Source organism: Haematobia irritans, chromosome 3 (assembly GCF_050003625.1).
Source record: "Haematobia irritans isolate KBUSLIRL chromosome 3, ASM5000362v1, whole genome shotgun sequence".
NCBI lineage: Eukaryota > Metazoa > Arthropoda > Insecta > Diptera > Muscidae > Haematobia > Haematobia irritans.
The window spans coordinates 67427184-67451583 of record NC_134399.1 but is presented as its reverse complement, the minus strand read 5'-3'; the positions used below and the strand labels follow the sequence as shown (position 1 = coordinate 67451583).

Here is a 24400-nt window from a genome sequence, read left to right as displayed (position 1 = left end):
TGCTAATTCTACTCCCTGTGCAAAATTTCAATTAAATCGGAGCAAAAAATTAGCCTCTGTGGTCATATGAGTGTAAATCGGGCGAAAGCTATATATGGGAGCTATATCTAAATCTGAACCGATTTCAACCAAATTTGGCACGCATAGCTACAATGCTCATTCTACTCCCTGTGCAAAATTTCAATTAAATCGGAGTAAAAGATTGGCCTCTGTGGCCATATGAGTGTAAATCGGGCGAAAGCTATATATGGGGGCTATATCTAAATCTGAACCGATTTCCACCAAATTTGACACGCATAGCTATAATGCTAATTCTACTCCCTGTGCAAAATTTCAACTAAATCGAAGCAAAAAATTGTCCTCTGTGGACAAAGGAGTGTAAATCGGGCGAAAGCTATATATGGGAGCTATTTCTAAATCTGAACCGATTTGGATGATATTTTGCAAGTTTTTCGAGACTCATAAAATATTCGGATGTACGGAATTTGAGGAAGATCGGTTGATATACACGCCAATTATGACCAGATCGGTGAAAAATATATATGGCAGCTATATCTAAATCTGAACCGATTTTTTCCAAAATCAATAGGGATCGTCTTTGAGCCGAAACAGGACCCTATACCAAATTTTAGGACAATCGGACTAAAACTGCGAGCTGTACTTTGCACACAAAAATACATCAACAGACAGACAGACAGACGGACAGACAGACAGACAGACAGACAGACAGACAGACAGACGGACATCGCTAAATCGACTCAGAATTTAATTCTAAGACGATCGGTATACTAAACGTCTCAGACTTTTCCTTCTTGGAATTACGTTAGAGCTTAGCCTATATTCTGTTATTTTCCATAAAAGTTGTTGCCAGATCCAATAAATAAATCATCCCTGATGAGGCTGGAAATAATCCCAGCGAAACTTTGGATGGAAATAATGGAATAATTCAATTCTTGCTTTATTCGCATTTTAAAGTGACCTTGAAAGCCCATTAAAAAACAAAAGCTAATAATTAAGGAAAAAGGTCGATAAACTAAATAAAATTACGAAAAATTGTTTATAAAATAAAGCCGAGTAAAAATTGAGAGATCTAATTTGATATTATTAGATATGAGTTGATCCGAAAAATGGTAAAATCTAATGATATCTAATCACTATGGAATTAGATCTGATCTGATCAGATCTCAATATTGGCTTAGATCTAATGTCTTCCATTTAATTATATCTATTCCTATATATAGGTAGGTCTGATGTTAGATATAGTCATGCATGGAATTATATACACATAATTACATCTAAATTTATCCCATGAAATCTAATTAGAGCCCCCAATTTTTACACACTGGAAGAGATGTTAATTAATAATCTTGTTTTTTTTTTTTTTGTTGAATTTTGAAGTTTTCGTCTTTTTCCGATTTATTCCTAAACGTAAAGAAGACCATTTTTAGTCAAAAGAAATAATATTTAAATTAAATGCAATCTCGAATCTTTGGATTAAAGATTAAAAACTTCGGATTCTCATGAACATGTTTCATAAAAGGATATAAAGATTTTTTTTTTTCAAACTAAGAAATATCCGTTGTAATTTGGCTGTTTTAAAAGGGGGCATTTTATAAATGAGATATGCAGACTAATTTCAATTGTATAGAACCAAGATATAGATTCTTTAAATATATCCGCTTATATACAGAAAAAATATTGTCGTGAGGTCAAAGATTTCATGTCTTTAAAATACGAATGCAACTTTTGCTTAGCATAGAAGACACATTTCTCTAATATAAAGCTTTTTCCTTGCCCAAAAGTCGATAAAGTTTTCAATTAAGTCGTATTGTCCTTATAATTAAGTGATTTCACTTAAAAATGGTTATCATAACATGAAAGAAAACATGTTTGGGCTAATGTCAAATTGACTTTAATAATTCAGAAAAATTCTTTAAATTTAATGAAATTGTCTTTAAATTTGTTGTCTTTTTGCATCTTAGCTACAAAATAAAAAATCGTTCGCATATAGGACATGTTTTTCAACACTTTATTTTAAAGACGTTTTTTACTTGAAACATAGCATAATTTCTACTGGAAGTCGGGTCTTAATTTAGGAAATAAAGTTGTCGTTAACTCGTTTCTAAAGGACTTTGGTAGCATATGAAGAAAAAAGCTGAAAAAGGGAAAAATTAAAATTTGCTTCCTAAAGCAAGTACACAAAATCCAAATTTAAAAGAGAATTGTGTCTTAAAAGTATCCTTACTTGTATTCTCCGCTTCGGAATCAATACCAACATTTTTAAAGTAAAGACAAAATCTTTGGAACCGGGCCTGCTTTTTTTCAGTGTGAGGCTTCTCATCGTTGGTACCGATTTAATAACTTAAATGGAGGTCGAAATCTTTCGATCGAACTAAATTTTTAAATTTATAGTTATTTAATTAACTAACTAATATCTATTTATTTAACATTTTGTTCTACCCTAATATAACTTGTTTGCAAATATTGCTATCGTAGGTTGTATGAAGACTTTATACTCAATAATGACGACATGTCCTCTTCACATCAACGATTTTTGAACAGTAGTATTGTTATTCGTTTTACTGAACATGTATGTTTTTGGATACTACGATGATAATATTATTAAACACAATTTTAGGCAAATTAAGTTTTCTTCTAAAGCTAAAGAATTTTCTTTAAAAACTAAAACAAGTAAGGAAAGTCTAAAGACAGGCGGGGCCGACTATATTATACCCTTCACCACTATGTATACCAACATTTTTGATACCATCTTAACACCTTCAAATTTGTTAGAAGCTATATAAAGGTTTATTTTCCCATATACAAATATTTATAAACCGATTTTTTAAACTTTCACAAAATGTCTAGATTTAAAATTTAAATTGGGACGAACCACAATGTTAGTAAAAAAATATTGTAAATATTAAATTGTATAAAATTTCGGAAATCTTCATTTATGATTTATAGGTCGATATATACGAATTATAGTATAGGTAAATTTGAATCATTTTTGCGAGTTTTCGACTTACAGTGAAGATTTTACAAAGAACATATGGGTATTTTGGTCATATTTGCTAAAATCGGAAGAACGTACAGTACTGTTCAAAACATTTGCAACTAGGTCTACCATGAACCTAATCTAGGTATATCTCCCATAATAATAATTTTATTGTTTCGCTTCCACTTAAAAAATAATCTTTATGGAGTGTTATTTCCAAATTCCAATTGGGAAAATGAATGGGCTATTATTAAAAATTGATATTTCACGAAAGGTAAAGAATCGAATCGTATGATTCGACCTGTTCAAAACATTTACAACTACATATCACCCTGTAATATTTTCTTCTTTAAGGGCATTATTTTTTGTATTTTTTATCTGTAATAGTTATAAGGACCTATAAGAAGATAGATTAGATTAAATGTACAAAAATTGCATTGTAGGAATATCGTTAAGTTAATTGCATAATTTGGCCATAAACTGATCGCTATAGGCCTTAATGCCCTATTTTTTAAAATAATTCGATAAAATTATAATAAAAAGCAAAATATCGATGATTTTAAAGTTGAGGTATGACAAAAATGAAGTTTGGAAGAGTACAATATGCAAAAACCAACTGCGTCTCGAGTTACACCGTGGATGTACAAGAATGTCAAAAATTACCGATTTCAAAGAAAACAAGGATAGCGCGCCTTCAATTTTCACAAAAATACCTTAAATAGCCTCAGGAGCAGTGGATATGTGCTATATTTTCCTACGACTCAAAATTTAACTTGCATGGATCGGATGGTAGAAATTTAGTACGAAGGCTGCCAGGAAAGCCTTGATCCAAGTAATGCAAAAAGTTACGTCAGTCATGGTGGGGTCTGGGGGTATTTTTCTGGACAAGTTATTGGCCCGATTTATAGAGTCGAGGGAATGTTTGTCGAAACCATGTTCGGAAATTATGTATTTGATTTCGGAAAGCATGTTATGTTTGACGAGAAAAGATTATTTTTGCGACCACAAAGGTACATGGTCGCTGTGAAAAAGTGACATGGTGCTCTTGAAACATGTTTGAGGTGATCATATTCCTTCTCTGGGTGTGCCGTCCGCATGAATTATTCAGCGCGATCATGACCTCTAGTACACGTGTAACGTGGTAAAACAATAGATTTCTGATGAAAAATTACGGGTGCTTGACTAGCTTGTTCAGTCGCCTGAAAAGTCGCCAGTAAATGTCATAAAACAACCTTTGGAAAGATGTAAACCGAAAAAATTGGTACGAACTTGTTGCAAAAGGCTTACGAAATCTATTTAAACCTGAACCAAAGGTTATCATTGACCATTTAATCCTAAACATGTTTTGAACAGGCGAAAACTCTAATTAAAAAAAAAAAACATAAATTATCAAAAAATCTTGATCGTTAGTTCCGTTATTTCCTTGAATCTTTAAAATTAACATAGTAAGCAACAAGATTGCATTTTGGTTTTAATATTTTTATTTTCATTATAATTACGGTTTATTTTTAACAGTGAATGTGGTTGCAAATGTTTTGAACATCACTGTATATACGGGGGCTTTGTCTAATTCTGAGTCGATTTTGATAAAATAAAAAAAAACAAACATTGCTAAAATTTTAATTGAACTCTCAGTGCAAAAAATCAAAATTATCGAAATTAAACTTTGGTCTCCGTAGTTATATGGATCTAAATCGGGCGAAAGATATATATGGGAGCTATATCTAAATGAACCGATTTCAACCAAATTCGGTGTGTATATTTATATATACGTAAGTCGCAGCAAAAGATTGACCTCTGAGGACATAGGAGTGTAAATCGGGCGAAAGCTATATATGAGAGCTATATCTGAATCTGAACCGATTTGACTGATTTACGAGACTCACAAAATATTCGATTATACGAAATTTTAAGAAGATCGTTTGAAAAATACGTTATTTATTACCAGATCGGTTATAAATATATATGACAGCTATATCTAAATCTGAAGCGATTTTTTCCAAAATCAATGGAGATCGTCTTTGAGCCGAAAAAGGACCCTATGCCAAATTTGAGGCCGATCGAACTTAAACTGCGAGCTGGACTTTGCACACAAAACTACATCAACAGACAGACGGACAGACATACATCGCTAAATCAACTCAGAATTTAATTCTAAGTGGATCGGTATACTAAAAGATGGGTCTATGACTACTCCTTCTCGGCGTTACATACAAATGCACAAACTTATTATACCCTGTAACACAGTAGTGGTGAAGGGTATAAAGAGACTGTTGTTGCAAGTTCTTTGAAGTTATTTGCTACTAAAGAAAATATTTTATTACTAAGTGAAATATCATTTGTCTAAGAAGAAGCTTTCTCTTCACATATGCCATAAAAATCGTTAAACTTAGCAATAAATTTTCTTTGCAAAATATTCCTTAGAAGTCCTAGAAGACCACAAATAAACCATGGAACAATACTTCACATAAAACCACTGTGTTAACCAAATATAATTGAGTAAAATGTTCATTTTACTTAAATAAAACTACAAGTACCGATTAATTAAATTTCTTCATACATACCTAAATATGAAGTAATAGGCAACGACACAACGTCACTTAATGTAATAATGTTGCAGAAAAAAAAAACAAAAAACTGAAATGAAAGTACAACAATCTTAAAGCTGAGGTTGGTGACACTTTTGTTGCCAATTAATTTAAGAAACCGATGTAGTGTATGTGGTAAGGCGTTTGTTTGTTTTTATTTTTGAGCGCCACATAGACTTCCTTATTTTCATTTATTATCTTTGTACGATTTGATTTTAGTATTTATGTAATAACAATAAATAGTATAACATATGAATATTTAAAAAAAAATATATTTTTTTATTCAATTTAATTACAGCTTCATTGGCCGGAACCCAAGTAGCCCATCAATTGGTTGTGGCTATACGCCAAAAATGCACTGCCGAAGAGGTTATAAACATCCTAAAAGAATTGCCAAATTCGGGAGAAAATGCTGATCAGGAAATGTCTGAGACCTCATTCAATCCATTGAAAATTGATGTCTTTGTTCAGACTCTATTAAATTTGGGCTCAAAATCGTTTTCCCATAGCTTCGCTGCAATATCGAAATTTCATTTAGTTTTTAAGGTAAGTCTTGTGGGCTTTGAAATGTAATTATTCTTTGTGTAGTTAATAGTATTTCTCGTTTTTTTTTTTTATTTTTGTATCCCTAATAACAGGCCTTGGCAGAATCTGAAGAAGCTCAAATTTGTATACTTCATAATGTTTTCGAATTGTGGCAGAATCATCAACAAATGATGGTTGTCATTATCGATAAATTATTGAAAACACAAATTGTGGATTGTTCTGCTGTTGCGACATGGATTTTCTCGAAGGAAATGACAGGAGAATTCACAAAAATGTATCTTTGGGAAATATTACACTTGACCATAAAGAAAATGAACAAGCATGTCATCAAATTAAGTGAGTTGGAATAATTTATTTAGTTTGTAGTGAAATTTTAGAATATTCTCGATCAGGGATGAAAAATCAATTTTTTGAATTGTACCAACGAGAATAAAAAAGCGTACTTTTTGGATTAAAAATGTACCAAATTTAAAAATAATGGATTGGAGTATAGTAACCGAAATATGAAAATTACTTATCAACTTGTAAAATAACGAAGGTTCTATTGGTAAAGTTTTTGTGCGAGTCAAAATTCAAAATCTGTAATATTCAGTCAAAGACGTAACAAAATTGGGGATTTGAACACAAGCGCTTCTTAAAAAACCACAACACTTGCCATTTTTGTTCAAAAATTAGGAATAAGACATTCAATATTGGAAATTAATTAAGTGGAAACAATTTTTATACCCACCACTATGCAATGGTGATGGGGGTATAATAAGTTTGTCATTCCGTTTGTAACACATCGAAATATCGATTTCCGACTATATAAAGTATATATATTCTTGATCAGGGAGAAATTCTAAAACGATATAACCATGTCCGTCTGTCTGGCTGTCTGTTGTAATCATGCTACAGCCTTCAAAAATGGCGCTATCGTCCTGAAATTTGGAACAGATTCGTTTTATGTTTGCAGGCAGGTCAAGTTCGAAGATGGGCTATATCGGTCCAAGTTTTGATATAGTCCCCATATAAACCGACTTCCCGATTTGTCTGATATTGAAAATCTAGAGGTACTTGAGGACCAGAAAAAGGTGTGCCGAGTATGGTGCCCATCGGTCCATGTTTTGGTATAGCCCCCATATAGACCGATCTCCCCATTTTGCTTTTTGGGCGTCTAGAAACTGTATTTTCTATCCGATTTGCCTGAAATTGAAAATCTGGAAGTATTTTTGGACCTTAAAGAGGTGCATCGGTCCATGTTTTGGTATAGCCTCCATATAGACCGAACTCCCGATTTTACTTCTTGGGCTTCTAGAAACTGTATTTACTATCCGATTTGCCTGGAATTGAAAATCTAGGGGTATTTTGGGACCATAAAGAATTGTGCCGAAAATCGTCCGTATCGGTTCATGTTTTGGTATAGCCTCCATATAGACCGAACTCCTGATTTTACTTCTTGGGCTTCTAGAAACTGTATTTACTATCCGATTTGCCTGAAATTGGAAATCTAGAGGTATTTTGGGACCACAAATAGGTGTGCCGAAATTGAGGTGTATCGGTCCATTTTTTGGTATAACCCACATATCGACCGATCTCCGATATTACTTCTGGGGCGTCTAGAGACTATATTTTCTAATCGATTTGCTTGAAATCGGAAATCTAGAGGTATTTCAAAATCACAAATAGGTGTTCCAAATGGTGCCTATCGTTCCATGTTTTGGTATAGCCCCCATATAGATCGATCTCCCGACTTTATTTTTTGGGCTTCTAGAATTCGTAGTTTTCACCCAATTCGTCTGAAAGTGGAATTCTAGAGGTATTTGAGGAACATTAAGAGGTGTTGAGTATTGGTCCATGTTTTGGTATAGCCCCCATATAACAGGTTGGCTGATAAGTCCCCGGTCTGACACATAGATGGCGTCGCTAGTATTAATTGCATATTTTTTTATATAGTACCAACCTTCAAATGATTCGTGTCAAAATTTCACGTCTGTAAGTTTGTGATATAGAGCGTCTTTTGTGAAGCAACTTTTGTTATTGTGTGTTTTGATAAAATACTGTTTTCTGAAGGGAAAAAATACAAAAACTTGGCTTGATAATGAGTTTCCGGACTCTGCCCCAGGGAAATCAACAATAATTGATTGGTATGCAAAATTCAAGCGTGGTGAAATGAGCACGGAGGACGGTGAACGCCCGAAAGAGGTGGTTACCGACGAAAACATCAAAAAAAAATCCACAAAATGATTTTGTATGACGTTAAAATGAAGTTGATCGAGATAGCAGAGGCCTTAAAGATATCAAAGGAACGTGTTGGTCATATCATTAATCAATATTTGGATATGCGGAAGCTCTGTGCAAAATGGGTGCCGCGCGAGCTCACATTGACCAAAAACAACAACGTGTTGATGATGTTTGCGGTGTTTGCAGCGGTTAACTCGGAATACACCCGAGTTTTTCCGTCGATATGTGACAATGGATGAAACATGGCTCCATCACTACACTCCTGAGTCCAATCGACAGTCGGCTGAGTGAACAGCGACCGGTGAACCGTCTCCGAAGCGTGGAAAGACTCAAAAGTCCGCTGGCAAAGTAATGGCCTCTGTTTTTTGGGATGCGCATGGAATAATTTTTATCGATTATCTTGAGAAGGGAAAAACCATCAACAGTGACTATTATATGGCGTTATTGGAGCGTTTGAAGGTCGAAATCACGGCAAAACGGTCCCATATGAAGAAGAAAAAAGTGTTGTTCCACCAAGACATTGCACCGTGCCACAACTCATTGAGAACGGTGGCAAAAATTCATGAATTGTGCTTCGAATTGCTTCCCCACCCACCGTATTCTCCAGATCTGGCCCCAGCGAATTTTTCTTGTTCTCAGACCTCAAAAGGATGCTCGCAGCGAAAAAATTTGGCTGCAATGAAGAGGAGATCGCCGAAACAGAGGCCTATTTTGAGGCAAACCCGAAGGAGTACTACCAAAATGGTATCAAAAAATTGGAAGGTCGTTATAATCGTTGTATCGCTCTTGAAGGGAACTATGTTGAATAATAAAAACGAATTTTGACAAAAAAAATGTGTTTTTCTTTGTTAGACCGGGGACTTATCAGCCAACCTGTTAGACCTAACTCCCGAATTTATTTGTAGGTCTTCTGGAATCCGGCTGAGCACAAATAGGTTAACCGAATATGGTGTGTGTCGACCTATGTTTTAGTATAGCCTCCACATAGACCGATCTCCAGATTTAACTCCTTGGGCTTCTAGAAACCGTAGTTTTTATCCGATTTGCACAAAAATGTAAATATACTGGAATTTTAGACCCTCAAAAATCTGTATCGCATTTATTTTACCGTTCCATTTGGTAAGGCATCTATATAGACCGATTTAACTTATTGAGGGCACACCTAAAGAAGAAATATTTTCCTCCGGAATGAAATTTTAGACATACGAAATTCCCCTTTCGTATAAAGTATTTTCATTTAGAACAAACTAATCCGAATTTTTGATAATCGATTCAACGATTATCTCTAAAATTTGTATCAAAAGAAAACTTTGCTTGTCTAAAATTTAGTTCCTTAGAAAAGAAAACACTCTTTTCAGGGTATAGCAGGCGCACTGATCATGAAAGTAGCTTGAAACTGAAAGTAAAATTTCCAGATTTTACTCATCGTATTCATTTAAATAATGGCGGAAAAATCTACAGATTAAAGATTTCAAATCAAGGCGTTATTTCATCATATGCACGATATGTTTATGATTTCTCTAAAACTCAAAATTGGTTCTCATAAATCCAGAATCTGATCTAGTCTTCATAGGTAGTATCTTTAAAATTTTTCTTAGGGAAGCGTACTGGTTGAACTGATTGGCTTGGGAGAAGATTTTTCATCAAACCCCCTAAAATTATATATATAAAATTAAAAATTATATTATATAACCCGCTACGACGAAGAGTTTTCAAAGTAAACTATTATATTTGATTCATGGTGGTGGGTTTCGAAGTTTCGACATGACCTCAGTTTTAAGACTAAAGTTCCATGGAAATGCTTTATAAAATCCTAAATATAGTTTTTTATCCATTTCAGTATATAGAAAAAATGGTCTACGTCGAGTCCACAGTTGATGTATTGTATTTTAAATATTCAGTTTGCATTTAATATTCCCAAATGTTATATTTTATTGTCAGATGTCAGATACAAATCGAACTCCAAATTTTTAAATTTCTTACCCCTTTTGATTGGAATTTGGTTACTACACTGTTAGAAAAATATGTTTTTCATATGTTCCGATATAAACAAAATGTGTTTCGGGCACAATTTTTAAACACAATATATTTAAGTGCAAACATGTAATGTTCCTAAACTAACTCTAAATGTTTGGGACACATATATTAGTATGTTAGAATATATTATGTTTGGGGCATGAATGTTTCATAAAAATAATATGTGTGAATGTAAACATATATACATTTACAAATTTCGAGTAAACATATATATGTTGTGATATTTTATTCAGAGAGCGACAGAGAGATAGTATAGAGAAAGAAATAGTGATGGAAACCAGGAGGGTTGACGAAAGATATCAACATAACACAGCGAGAGAATCAAAAGAGAACAACTTGTGTGAAACCGCTTGTATGTTGTTTCGGAAAACTGTTTTATGACAAGTCCAAAAATTTGATATGCTTAAGTCTAAATATTATTTAATTTGAATATTAGAATGAGTATTCGGAGTAAAGAGAATAGTCATTTGAAAAAAAATAAAACAGCCAGTGCTTTCGCCTTGAGAGCATTCATTATAAAAATTTAATATAGTATAAATATAAATGTGTAAATTAAAAAAAAAATTGGTGTACGGTCGGAGCAGGGATTGAACCCACGACCCTTTGCATGAAAGGCGGACATGCTAACCATTGCTCCACGTGGCAAACAAATGTATGTTTCTGTTAAATAATGTTTTGTTTGCATCGGCTCGTGGGCGCTGCAGACTATGCTACATAAATATAACTTATAACGATAATTGTCTATTGATGGCCATAACAGCTACGTAGCCCAGTGGATAGTGTGATGGCTTACAAACTGTATGGTCCTCGGTTCGATTCTCCGTCCAGGAGAATGGTAAAATTTTAAAAATTTATAAAATTGAATAATTCCTTCAACATTATTTGTATTACAGAAAAAGGTGCCAAGAACTAAAAAATTTTGTAGAAATGAAAATTATGTGAGGGAATGAGCACAATCTTCTTTGGGGAGAATTCTTCCAAGCATATAATGTTTTTGGGCTCAAAATGCTTCCAAACATACAATATGTTTACATAATACAAACATATTAATGTTTCGGCAGTATCCAATAATATATATGCTTCCTGCAAAATATGTTTGGAACATATGTTAGAGAAGCGATTTTTTTTGAGGGTATACCTAAAATATGTGTGCAATATATTTTATATTGGACAATCGATTAATTAGAACTTCTCGAACATTTTGAAGACGATCTGAGTATTTCAAATTGTACCAAATACATTGTAGTACCATTGTACTTTTAAAAAGTGGATGGTACCAAATTTAGTACAATTGTACCAACTTTTACATCCCTGTTCTCCCTGTTTGTGGGGAAACAAGTAAAGAAAATCCAAAGTCGACAATATTTTTTTCCTTCACCAAATCCAAATCTAAAACCGTTTGCTAGGACCTATTTCTACATCAAAAAAATATAGCAAGTAATTGCACTCTCTGTACCAAATTTTATGAGAATTTTATAAATAGCAGTTCATATATGACCTATGTTTAAATCTTAACCGATTTCGAAAAATATCATATACTTCGCTCAAATGTCTTCTGTGGTAAAATAAATGCATATCGGGCAAAAGAGACAAATCCCCTTTCAACCCCATTCCGCATGTAACAATTCTGGCAACGCTGCATGGAATCTTAAGGAACATTACTTTAATTGTGTCTAAATTGTACATATAAATACAAAGTTGATTGTTATATTCTATTACTGGCTTACTTCTTAGGGTAAATTTAATTAAATCGACTGTATAAAATTGTTGGCAAAATAACTTTAATGTGGAAAAATGATTTATTTTAATTTTCATTGTTTTTATCTATTTTTTAGATTTTGAATTGAATGACGCCAAGGAGAAGTTATCCAAAGCAGATTCTTCATCAAGCGATTCAGAAGATGAGGCAGCACCCAAACGCAAAAAGCCCGTAACAACGGTCGACAAACCAACAGAAGAGGTAAGTCATTCCTTGAGCATTAGACATGAGTTTGAAAAATCTAAGAAATTCAGCCATTGGTGATCTACATTCAGTCACTTTGAATACAACAAAAAATGTTATTCGATTGTTTAGAGGGCTACTTCTAGTATGTCTGCAGGTGCCAGTTTAATTATGCAATTAAAGAATTAAATAATATTAGCCTGTATGCTAACAATATACATATATATTTAATGGATGTTTTTGTTATGGTTATGTTATACTTTTTTGGTCATCACGCTTCGTTTGCGGGCAAACATATACAAGTATATACCATACGTCTCTTATGGCTTTCATTTTTATTCATTACTTAGTACTTTTTTGTAAGATTTTTAAACATTAAACAATAGACTCATATCTAGATTAAAACCACCCACGTCTAATTTGTGTTCAAAGTGATTTGTTTTAGTTTTCTAAAAAATAAATCATTGTTGTTAGAAGTGAAGTGAAATCTTTGGAAGATAATAAGATCGTATTTTTGGAAATGCTTGAATTGTAGCACAATACAAGGTCATTGTTAATGTTTCCATATAGAATATATTTCTGTTATACCTTCGTGTTTAGCACTAGATTTAATAATTGCCTAAGAAGCATTTAACATAACGTGGCCTGTTGTTACTTCATGACCGTATGGTCATGATATACAACCAAAAATAAAAAATACTTTCCTCCGGAATGAAATTCCCATTTATAATTTTCGTTTTGTTTGTTATTGTTGGCTTCTCTTCAATCGTTATTGTTGTGTTTGATCTCAGCTTAAAGCCATGCATTGACTAAACTACAAGTGTAGCTTAACCAACAGAGGAAAAGTATGCTTGTCAAATTTATTTGGGCAAAGCCCTATAGACTGCAAGATGGTTGGATATACAGCTGTTTCGGAATTACCACATTCCTCATCAGCATCCTCTACTTGCAGCAAAACTATCAACCAATTATCAGAATAAATTCGGGTAATTCACTCAACCCAAAGTGAATTACACTTGAACCTCCCGAAAAAGGGTTTGATAGTCGGCTACTGCCTAAACAAATTTGCCAGCATATCTCTTTTCTTTTGCCAAACTCAAATCATCGATTTGAATGTATTTGGCTGGGTTTGTTTTTGAGCGTGCTTCCTCTATCTTCATTCGTTTTGTTTGTTATTGTTGGCTTCTCTTCAATCGTCATTGTTTTTCGACAAAATTTATCTAATGATTTTTATTTAGATTTTAGTCTCGAAATCTACTAAAAGTGAATTTGGAATCCCTTTTTATAAGGCAAATTACAGCTAAAAGTGTAATGTGTATGAGGTTTAAATAAATTTAAAATTACGTTGCTTATAAAAGAAAATTCTTTCAGTACATGTAGGATAATGCAATGATTTGTGTTTTCATAGATGCAATAATTCCATGTGTTTGTGTTATATACGGATTATTTGTGGTTATTGTTGGAGCAGAATGGAAAAACTGAAAGGAATAGTTATTAAGTGCGAAATCAACATAATCATCGTAATCGTCTTTATTTATTAATACTTATTGGGAGCGCAAATTAAAAATGCGAATTTTTTTCAAATGGTTGAAAATTAATTCCAAAACAGCTATATACACTCATCGTCGTAGGGGGTTTGATGACAAATCTTCTCCCAAGCAAATCAGTTCAACCAGTACGCTTCCCGAAGAAAAAAAAAATTAAAGATTCTACCTATGAAGACCAGCTCAGATTCTGGATTTATGAGAACAAATTTTGTTTGAGTTTTAGAGAAATCATAAACATATCGTGTATGTGATGAAATAACGCCTTGATTTGAAATCCTAGAAATAAATTCGGAAGTTAGGTCTATATGGGGCCTATACCAAAACATGGACCAATACTCACCACATCTTAATGTTCCTCAAACACCTCTTCAGACGAATTGGTGAAAACTTCTAGAAGCCTAAGAATTAAAATCGAGAGTTCGGTCTATATGGGGGCTATACCAAAACATGGACCAATAGGCACCATTTGCTACACACCTATTTGTGATCTTAAATACCTGTAGATTTTCAATTTGAAGCAAATCGGCTAGAAAATATAGTCTCTAGACGCCCAAGAAGTAAAACCGAGAGATCGGTCTATATATGGGGGTTATACCAAAAAATGGACCGATACGGACCATTTTCGACACACCTCTTTATGGTCCTAAAATACCTCTAGATTTTCAATTTGAGGAAAATCGGATAGAAAATACAGTTTCTAGACGCCCAAGAACCAAAATCGGGAGATCGGTCTATATGGAGGCTATACTAAAACATGGACCGATACGGACCATTTTCGACACAAATACCTCTAAATTTCCAATTTCAGCCAAATCGGATAGTAAATACAGTTTCTAGAAGCCCAAGAAGCAAAATCGGGAGATCGGTCTATATGGGGGCTATACCAAAACATGGACCGATACGGACCATTTTCGACACACCTCTTAACGGTCCTAAAATACTTCTAGATTTTCCATTTCAGGCAAATCGGATAGAAAATAGTTTCTTGTCAACCAAGAAGCAAAATCGGGAGATCGGTCTATATGGGCGCTATACCAAAACATGGTCCGATGGGCACCATTTTCGGCACACCTCTTTATGGTCCTGAAGTACCTCTAGATTTTCAATTTCAGGCTAATTGGACAAAAGCTACGTTTTTTATAAGCCCAAGACCCCAAATCGAGAAATCGGTTTATATGGGGACTATATCGAAACTTGGACCGCTATAGCCCATCTTCGAACTTGACCTGTCTGCAACGAATCTGTGCCAAATTTCAGGACGATACCGCAATTATTGAAGGCTGTAGCGTGATTACAACAGACAGACAGACGAACATGCTTATATCGTCTTAGAATTTCTCCCTGATCAAGAATATATATACTTTATATAGTCGGAAGTCCATATTTCGATGTGTTACACACGGAATGACAAACTTATTATACCCCCATCACCATTCTATGGTGGTGGGTATAAAAATAATAGACTGTATCAATCTCTCTGGCAACAGATGGGTATCACCAGGTCATGCGTCATCGATCGAAACAAGTTGTAATCACAGGGATCAATAACATATCTGGGCTATTCGGCGGATAGGTCAGGTCTTTCTGATTCAATCATGAAATCAATTGATCCAATTAATTTTTCAATTGAAATTGTTTCAATCACGAAAATCAATTAATCGTGGAATTAATTCGAAATTTAGCAAAAAATGTCGAAAATCACCTCAAATTATGGAAGCAGTTAAGATTTTTTTAAATTGGCCGGCTACCTTTGGCACGAATTATGACCTTCAAATGGTCGTTAAAGTCATCTCACGCTGCACAGTGGCTCCAAATAGCTTTTTTTGGAAATAATTGTGCAACCTTTGAATGGATAAAGATATCAAGATACTTTTTTGTGTAAAGGCTGATTTCGTTTAAGTTTGCAAGATTGTGGACTACCTCGGGTATATGAAATTATGTTTTAGCTGTAAAATCCTCAACTATGAAACAATTTCCATGATACCTTCTTTTCTGATAGAACCTATCTCCAATAGTTCGCGAGATATGTGCCTTAGGTTAGGTATAGCTCACAGATATTTATTTTTTTTTCCAAAATTTTAACAAAGTGGAGTCGGTACTTTGGACGTAGAACACAGAAAAAAATCATGACCAGTTCCAAAGATTTTATCTTTACACTAATGATTTTGGTATTGTTTCCGAGCCAAAGAAGCAGAGAGTTGAAGTACGGATACTTTTAAGACAGAATTGTCTTTTAAATTTAAGTTTTGCGTACTTGGTTCTACGTAGCAAATTTTAATTCATTTGTTTTTTCTTCATGTACAATTAAAGTCCTTTAAAACGTATTAACGACACAAATTTTTAAATTCAGACTCGACTTCAAGTAAAAATCGTTTTCAAATTAAAGTGTTGAAAAACATATATTTTTAAACGTTTTTTTGCTTTGTTGTCAAGATGCAAAAAGACAACAAAGTTAAAGACAATTTTATAAATTTTGACGAATTTTTCACAATTATAAAAGACAAGTTGATCTTAGTCAAACAAAATTTTCTTTGATTTTAAGATACTAATTTTTATTCGAGTCGCTTAATTATAAAGAAAAGACGACTTTATATGAAAGTTTATCGTCGTTTGGACAAGGAAAAAAACTTTATATCAGAGATGGTCTTCTACGCTAAACAAAAAACATATTCGAAGGACCGTTTGTTGGGAATTAAAAATATGAAATGAAAGCTTTATAACTTTTGAACTAATTATGATATAGTTATGATTTGGAACCACTGTGCGCTGCAAGAAAGTGGCTCTGTGCATTCCTGGCGAAGCGCCTTCTTGACCAACATATGATCAAGACTATTGTATTTTTCTGTGCTAACCTTACTCTCAAAAACGTCCCAGGTACAAAAGGCTAAAGGATTAAGATCCGTGGCCATTGTGCGGTAGAAATGAAGCGAAAACCCTCCTTTTTAAACTATCCTTGATTAACGCGTGCTGAATTATTTGGAATGTCCATGGTGTGTCGCCCAAATGTTTGTCCTAGGCTTCAATACTGTCTTTAGGAAAATTTCCCGATAATCCCGGCATTTATTTTGACTCCATGGTCGATGAATACAACCGACAAAGACCATCAGCCGTCGTTACGGTGCCCGGGCATTTTCATAGGCGGCGATTGAATTTTGATGGCCAATCGAAGGTGTAATTTTTCAGCTGACCTCTACATTTTTTGCAACTGCATCCGTTTTATGTGTTGCATCCGTTCTCGCCATATGTCCAATAGAGCTCGATTGAATTTTGATGGCCAATCGAAGGTGTAATTTTTCAGCTGACCTCTGCATTTTTTGCAACTGCATCTGTTTTATGTGTTGCATCCGTTCTCGCCATATGTCCAATAGAGCTCGACCGAAGAATCAGCTTCGTCATTCGGCCAAAAATCGATAATCGGCATTCGGCGTCAAAAGCTAGATTAATCGAATCCGAAGATTTAATTTATTTCATATCGAATTGTCCCAGTCATAACACCCAGCACAAATAAAACAAAAAAGCTAAAATTTCTTCATATTGGAAAAATCTTGACTTCATGCCCTATAAAATTGCGAAGAGTAAAAAACCAGAATTGATATTGAAGTGGATTCATGTTCGCAAATCCACTTCCTGGTGAATGTGAATCAATTCCACGATATTGGTGTTCTACAATCCACTTCCACCGCAAGTTTCGTGAAATCAATTCACTTGCAAAAGGCTTGGTGAAAGTTGGATGTATTTCCGATTAAAAAAGTACTTGCGTAAAAAAATTGAAATGTTTTATATTTAATACACGAGTTTTATTAAAAATATGTCATAGTAAATTAAAAGAAGTCTATTGATTCCACTTATTTTGATTTTTGCCATAGTGACATTTTGGGTGATTTTTGCAACCCAGCGACCTTCGGCCGATTATTAGTTTTAGTTTTGCCGAATATCGGCTTATTTTAATTTAAAATAAAACTTTTTTAAAGATTGTAGCCATCTTATATAAAATAATTACAAATAATTTCTTTTTTCTTTTTCTTTGCAGATGGTTGAACGTATGGAAGAAAAACTCGAAGCTGCAAATGTGGATCAAAAACGTCTGTTTCTCATTGTATTCCAGCGATTCATTATGATCCTCTCAGAACATTTAGTTCGGTCAGATACAGATGGACGTGATCCCGATACAGATTGGTATCGTTGGACAATTGGACGATTGCAACAAGTTTTTCTAATGGTATGTATTGAAATTTCGATTGTAAATCGATAAATTTTAAATGTCTACTTCTTCTTCATCAACTTCCAGCACCACGAACAAGTGCAAAAATACAGCAGCACTTTGGAAACTCTTTTGTTCACCTCTGACTTGGACTCACATATTTTGGAAGTATTCCATCAGTTTGTTGCACTCCGGGCTTAAACGATATGCGTAACAATTTTATACTAAGATCACCATCGTTTACTGAAAAAATGACATATTTTTTTGTTTATTACATTTAACTTCATTTATTACGAGTATATATAATTAATATTTTCAGATTATAAATTCTAAAAATTAAAATATTTGTAAAAAAAGAAGAACAAGCTAAGACACAAACACAGCGTAAAAATGTTTAATAAATATAAATAAGATTTGGAAGAATTGTCGTGTTTTTGGTCAGATTGAAAATAAGTAAGAAAGAGCTGAAGTCAAACGGAGTTGAATATGAGGTATCAAGTAAAGGATGAGAGGATATAAGCCAGAACTGAGAAGGGCTCAGAACAACTCTTGCAATGTTTACAATGTTTGTAGTAGTATTGAAAACACGTCCGAGACTTCCACAATAGAGTAGGTATTAGAATCCACCTCGTTTTATTGGAAATAACAGGTTGGCTGATAAGTCCCCGGTCTGACACATAGATGGCTTCGCTAGTATTAAATGCATATTATTTTTATATAGTACCAACCTTCAAATGATTCGTGTCAAAATTTGACGTCTGTAAGTCAATTAGTTTGTGAGATAGAGCGTGTTTTGTGAAGCAACTCTTGTTATTGTAAAAAAACGGAAAAAAGGAATTTCGTGTTTTGATAAAATACTATTTTCTGAAGGGAAAAAATACGGTGGAAGCAAAAACTTGGCTTGATAATGAGTTTCCGGACTCTGCCCCAGGGAAATCAACAATAATTGATTGGTATGCAAGCGTGTTGAAATGAGCACGGAGGACGGTGAACGCTGTGGGCGCCCGAAAGAGGTGGTTACCGACGAAAACATCAAAAAAATCCACAAAATGATTTTGAATGACCGTAACATGAAGTTGATCGAGATAGCAGAGGCCTTAAAGATACCAAAGGAACGTGTTGATCATATCATTCATCAATATTTTGATATGCGGAAGCTCTGTGCAAAATGGGTGCCGCGCGAGTTCACATTTGACCAAAACCAACAACGTGTTGATGATTCTGAGCGGTGTTTGCAGCTGTTAACTCGTAATACACCCAAGTTTTTCCGTCGATATGTGACAATGGATGAAACATGGCTCCATCACTACACTCCTGAGTCCAATCGACAGTCGGCTGAGTGGACAGCGACCGGTGAACCGACTCCGATGCGTGGTAAGACTCAAAAGTTCGCTGGCAAAGTAATGGCCTCTGTTTTTTGGGATGCGCATGGAATAATTTTTATCGATTATCTTGAGAAGGGAAAAACCATCAACAGTGACTATTATATGGCGTTATTGGAGCGTTTGAAGGTCGAAATCGCGGCAAAACGGTCCCATATGAAGAAGAAAAAAAGTGTTGTTCCACCAAGACAACGCACCGTGCCACAAGTCATTGAGAACGATGGCAAATATTCATGAATTGGGCTTCGAATTGCTTCCCCGTATTCTCCAGATCTGGCCCCCAGCGACTTTTTCTTGTTCTCAGACCTCAAAAGGAAAAAAAATTGGCTGCTATGAAGATGGGATCTTCGAAACTGAGGCCTATTTTGAGGCAAAACCGAAGGGGTACTATCAAAATGGTATCAAAAATTGGAAAGTTTTTATAATCATTGTATCGCTCTTGAAGGGAACTATGTTGAATAATAGACCGGGGACTTATCAGCCAACCTGTTAATTCTGCACCTTTTGACCGTATACAAATATCAACATAATTTTTTCTTTATGTGAAAGTTTGTGGATCCACGGGCTGACCTGTAGGCGTTCAAAGTTGGTCACCTCAGGGGTATAAAATATTGTTTTAGCTGTAAAATCCGCAATTAACCGATCTCAATGATTTCTGGCTTCTGGCTTCTGGGAGCAAAATCCAGTAACACCTAATTTTGTCGGTATTTTATATGGCCCCAGAGCAAGAATTTAACTTAGGGCGTTTTCGTTTCGCAAAAAATATGTTGCCATGGTGTTACACTACTTTTTTCTTCATTGTATTTTCCCTCAAATTATAGTATCATTCCAAAGTTATTGTTAATTTATAATGTTGTGAGGGATACAGGATCCAAAATCTATGACAAGTCCTTCATATTTGGCAATCAATTTCGAGAATGTTGCACATTTTTCCCCAATCGAAATCGCCATTACATTTGCTTGAAATTGTGCACGGGGAGTCTTATTAGTAGTGTGCAAAATTTGCTGGAAATTGGTTCAGATTTAAATAGCTCCCATATATATCTATTGTCCGATTTACACTTACATGACCAACGGAAACTAAATTTCCCTCCGAGACCACATTTGCACAGGTTGAAGAATTAAGATTTTTGCTACGCATGCCGAGTTTGGTTGAAATCGGTTCTGATTTAGATATAGTCCCCATATATATTACGTCTGATATGCACTTATGTGGCTCCAGAAGTCAGGATTTCTCCTTGATTTGTTTCAAATTTTGCACAAGGTGTACATTTGGTAGTATCGTCAAGTGTGCCAAGTTAAATCGGTTCAGATTTAGGTATAGCGCCCATATAAACGTACATGTGCAGAAATTCACTTTTTCACCTGAGTTAGTGAGGTTTAATGAAAATTTTTGGCGCATTTTACTAAGCAACCTATGTATAATATTGCGTTGGAAAGGTATTTGAAAGGATGATTTTTATTGAGTTTTGCAGGGAAAATTATTTTAAGAAATATTTCTGAATGCACCATTCCCAAAATTCGTATCAAATATCCCCAAAGTGGGGACATATGTAAAAAAAATATTTTTTGTAGTGGTCACATGGGGCTTTTTGGAAAAGAGATCGGCTTAACAATCAGTGCTTTGCCAAAAGAGAATTTTTTTTTCATTTTTAAAAACTGCCGATTTTGGGATGGGAAGAACTCATATACTACTTGACCAAAATAACCGACAAAAGCTTAAAATGTATCTTTAATTGGTGTTCTATAAGAAACAAGCAAAAAATATTGGGAGATATAAAAAAAAAAACGACTGAAAGAATGAGAGGTGCATTTTTCGAAAAAATTCTGTATTTTTTTTTTAATTCTAAATTGTGGAGTTTACAACATTTAATCTAAAGCATAGTACTACACAACTTTTCCTCCCTAAATTCGTAGAATTTTTTAGGGAATACAGTTAAGAAAAGAAAACAGAACGAATAGGCGGATTCTTTCTGTTTTCTTTTCTTAACTGTCTTGACGGTTCAAATACTGACCCCACTTTGTTAAAATTTTGCAAAAAAAAAGGAATGTGAGGCCCATATCTCGCAAACTATGCAAGTTCTATCCAGCAAAGAAAAAATCATCGAAGTCGGTTTATAATTGCGGATTTGAAGCTAAAACAAAATTTCATACCCCCGAGGTAACCAAGTTTTAAAGCCTACAGTCAGCCCGTGGACCCACTTGGGACTTACAAACTTAGAGAAAAAAGTTCATATCTTTATCCGTTGCAGAATTATTTCCAAAACAAAGCGATTTGGAACCACTGGCATCGGAGGACAACGTCCAATGTCCCTCCGACAAAACACACATTTTCGTGGCTGAACGTCCCCCTGGTAGTACCTTTGAAGCTCAACGGCAAGTGGACTTTACCGGACTTGATTTAGGGAGACGTTTTCGTTGATCTAGTAGTCGCAGTCCGTAGTCTACAAGTTTAGATAAAGTTCAGTGAATGGCGTGCTTATGTACACAGAAAAAAAATTTCCGTAGTTAAACTAACGCTAAATAAAACTTATTCTTATTGCAAAAAAATTGTTTGTAGTAAAATTTTATTATTTTTTGCGAAATTTTCCACAGCCCGTTCGTTTTTTAAGTATGTCTCAAACATTTTAAGAACTAAACGTGAGTATAAAGTTCAATGACCGTACACATAAATTCAATATGAACTAAAGCAAATGAAAATTTTCGTACGATTCCCAAAAATAGTAAGAATGAACTACTGTATGGTTAAAATGGTCATGATTTGGCGCCAATGATTTTCTACTTTATTTTAGTTAATTTCTTCTTCTATGAGAGGGTGTAATTTCGAGAACTGCAGTTAAATAGTTCAACGGGGCATTAAATTTTCCTGGTTTTAACAACGCTTTGTGGAAATCTCAAAATTTAGTTCAATTTTCGTACGAGTTATTTTATTCTTCTTACAAAAGAGTTTACTTTTTTTCGGTGTAGGTTAGGTGGCAGCCCGATATCAAGCTCACTTTGACTATTCAGTCCATTGTGATACCACTGTGGTGAACTTCTCTCTTATCACTGAGGTCAATTGCTTATAACTTTGTCATTTTTAGGCCGTTTTTCTTCTAGTTGGTCATACCACTTAACTTATCACAGGTCCAATTATGAACGATTATTCGTCATCACAGTACCTTCATTTAAGTACCAACGATATAATCGGACATTTCTAACTCGAGATATAATTTGTTTTATAAAAAACGAGCGGGATATCTCAAAAACTGTTCCATAAAAAAATTTTTAACATTTTTTTGGAATTCAGTAGATCAAAATACATAAGAAAAGTCGCCTCTCATCATATGTACATTTTCAGTGTAAACTAGTGTTATTACTCAGGTAGTCCACCTGCATCGAAATCCCTGGATTTCCGCAAATCTCTCAACGAGATGGCTGAACAGTACAATATTCACCTAATATGGGAGCTTTAGATTTTTGGCGGACCTGGAAAAGGTTAACTTACACAGTTTGCTAATGTTTTTGGAACAATCAGGGGCCAAATCACCGCAGTCGAAATCGAGTACTTCGTCTTCGTAATGTAGTTTACGCGGATCACCGCAGTCGTTATCGAATTGTTTCTACTCGAAGTTGAACACGATAGGTAGCATGCTATCGAAAACGAAGTATGTAGTGATTTTTGAGCAGAAAAAAGGAAAACAAAAAGAAAAAAGTTGGTGAAAATATAATTTTTATTCCATTTTGGCAAAATACATTTAAGAAAATATAATATTACTTGCATTTAGGGAATCGGATCAAAGAAAGGAATGCTCAGTAGCCGCTTCAAAAAAACTTATTTTTTCAAGAACATATTTAAAAGCTTCTTTTGACATATGAAAACGCCTTTTAAATCTATGGATGTTATAAACACAATTTACTCTTACTATACTTCAGGCAATGCTAAAGGACTGCTTTTGTCACGAATATTTTTCCTTATTAATGTCACTTTGTACTCATCGTCTGAATCCGAAAACGAGGAAAAAAACACTTGGATTCATAATATATTTTTACACATATATTTAAATACACAAAAACAATATAAATATCTCAGAAATAACATAATTTCATAACAAAACATTATTTTGAAATTCTACTCTCTTTCAATTTCTTATTACCATATGTTTACAGCAATGTAAAAAAAAGTAGTAGACCAAATAAATTACGATCGAATGCGGTGATCCAAAAATTTAATGCGATCGAAATGTTTCTCTATACGAAACAGGGGCCAAATCACCCCAGTCGAAATCGAGTACTTCGTCTTCGTAATGTAGTTTACGCGGATCACCGCAGTCGTTATCGAATTGTTTCTACTCGAAGTTGAGCACGATAGGTAGCATGCTATCGAAAACGAAGTATGTAGTGATTTTTGAGCAGAAAAAAGGTAAACAAAAAGAAAAAAGTTGGTGAAAATGTAATTATTATTCCATTTTGGCAAAATACATTTAAGAAAATATAATATTACTTGCATTTAGGGAATCGGATCAAAGAAAGGAATGCTCAGTAGCCGCTTCAAAAAAAAACCTATTTTTTCAAGAACATATTTAAAAGCTTCTTTTGACATATGAAAACGTCTTTTAAATCTATGGATGTTAAAAACACAATTTACTATTACTCTACTTCAGGCAATGCTAAAGGACTGCTTTTGTCACGAATATTTTTCCTTATAATTGCCACTTTGTACTCATCGTCTGAATCCGAAAACGAGGAAAAAAAAAACACTTGGATTCATAATATATTTTTACACATATATTTTAACACACAAAAACAATATAAATATCTCAGAAATAACATAATTTGATAACAAAACATTATTTTGAAATTCTACTCTCTTTCAATTTCTTATTACCATATGTTTACAGCAATGTAAAAAAAAGTAGTAGACAAAATAAATTACGATCGAATGCGGTGATCCAAA

The 24400-nt window shown here is 34.2% G+C and overlaps 1 protein-coding gene across 1 annotated transcript in view; it reads left to right on the top strand.

Annotated features, from left to right (window-relative positions):
* Cbp80 (Nuclear cap-binding protein subunit 1) overlaps nucleotides 1–18505 on the top strand; it is a 71489-nt gene extending 52984 nt beyond the window's left edge. The window contains exons 4-8 of the mRNA XM_075298749.1: nucleotides 5885–6132; nucleotides 6225–6468; nucleotides 12228–12352; nucleotides 17912–18100; nucleotides 18170–18505. Coding sequence (XP_075154864.1) covers nucleotides 5885–6132; nucleotides 6225–6468; nucleotides 12228–12352; nucleotides 17912–18100; nucleotides 18170–18283 — 920 coding nt within the window. The 3' untranslated portion in view covers nucleotides 18284–18505. The remainder of the gene's footprint in view (nucleotides 1–5884; nucleotides 6133–6224; nucleotides 6469–12227; nucleotides 12353–17911; nucleotides 18101–18169) is intronic.
* Nucleotides 18506–24400: the final 5895 nt, after the last annotated feature.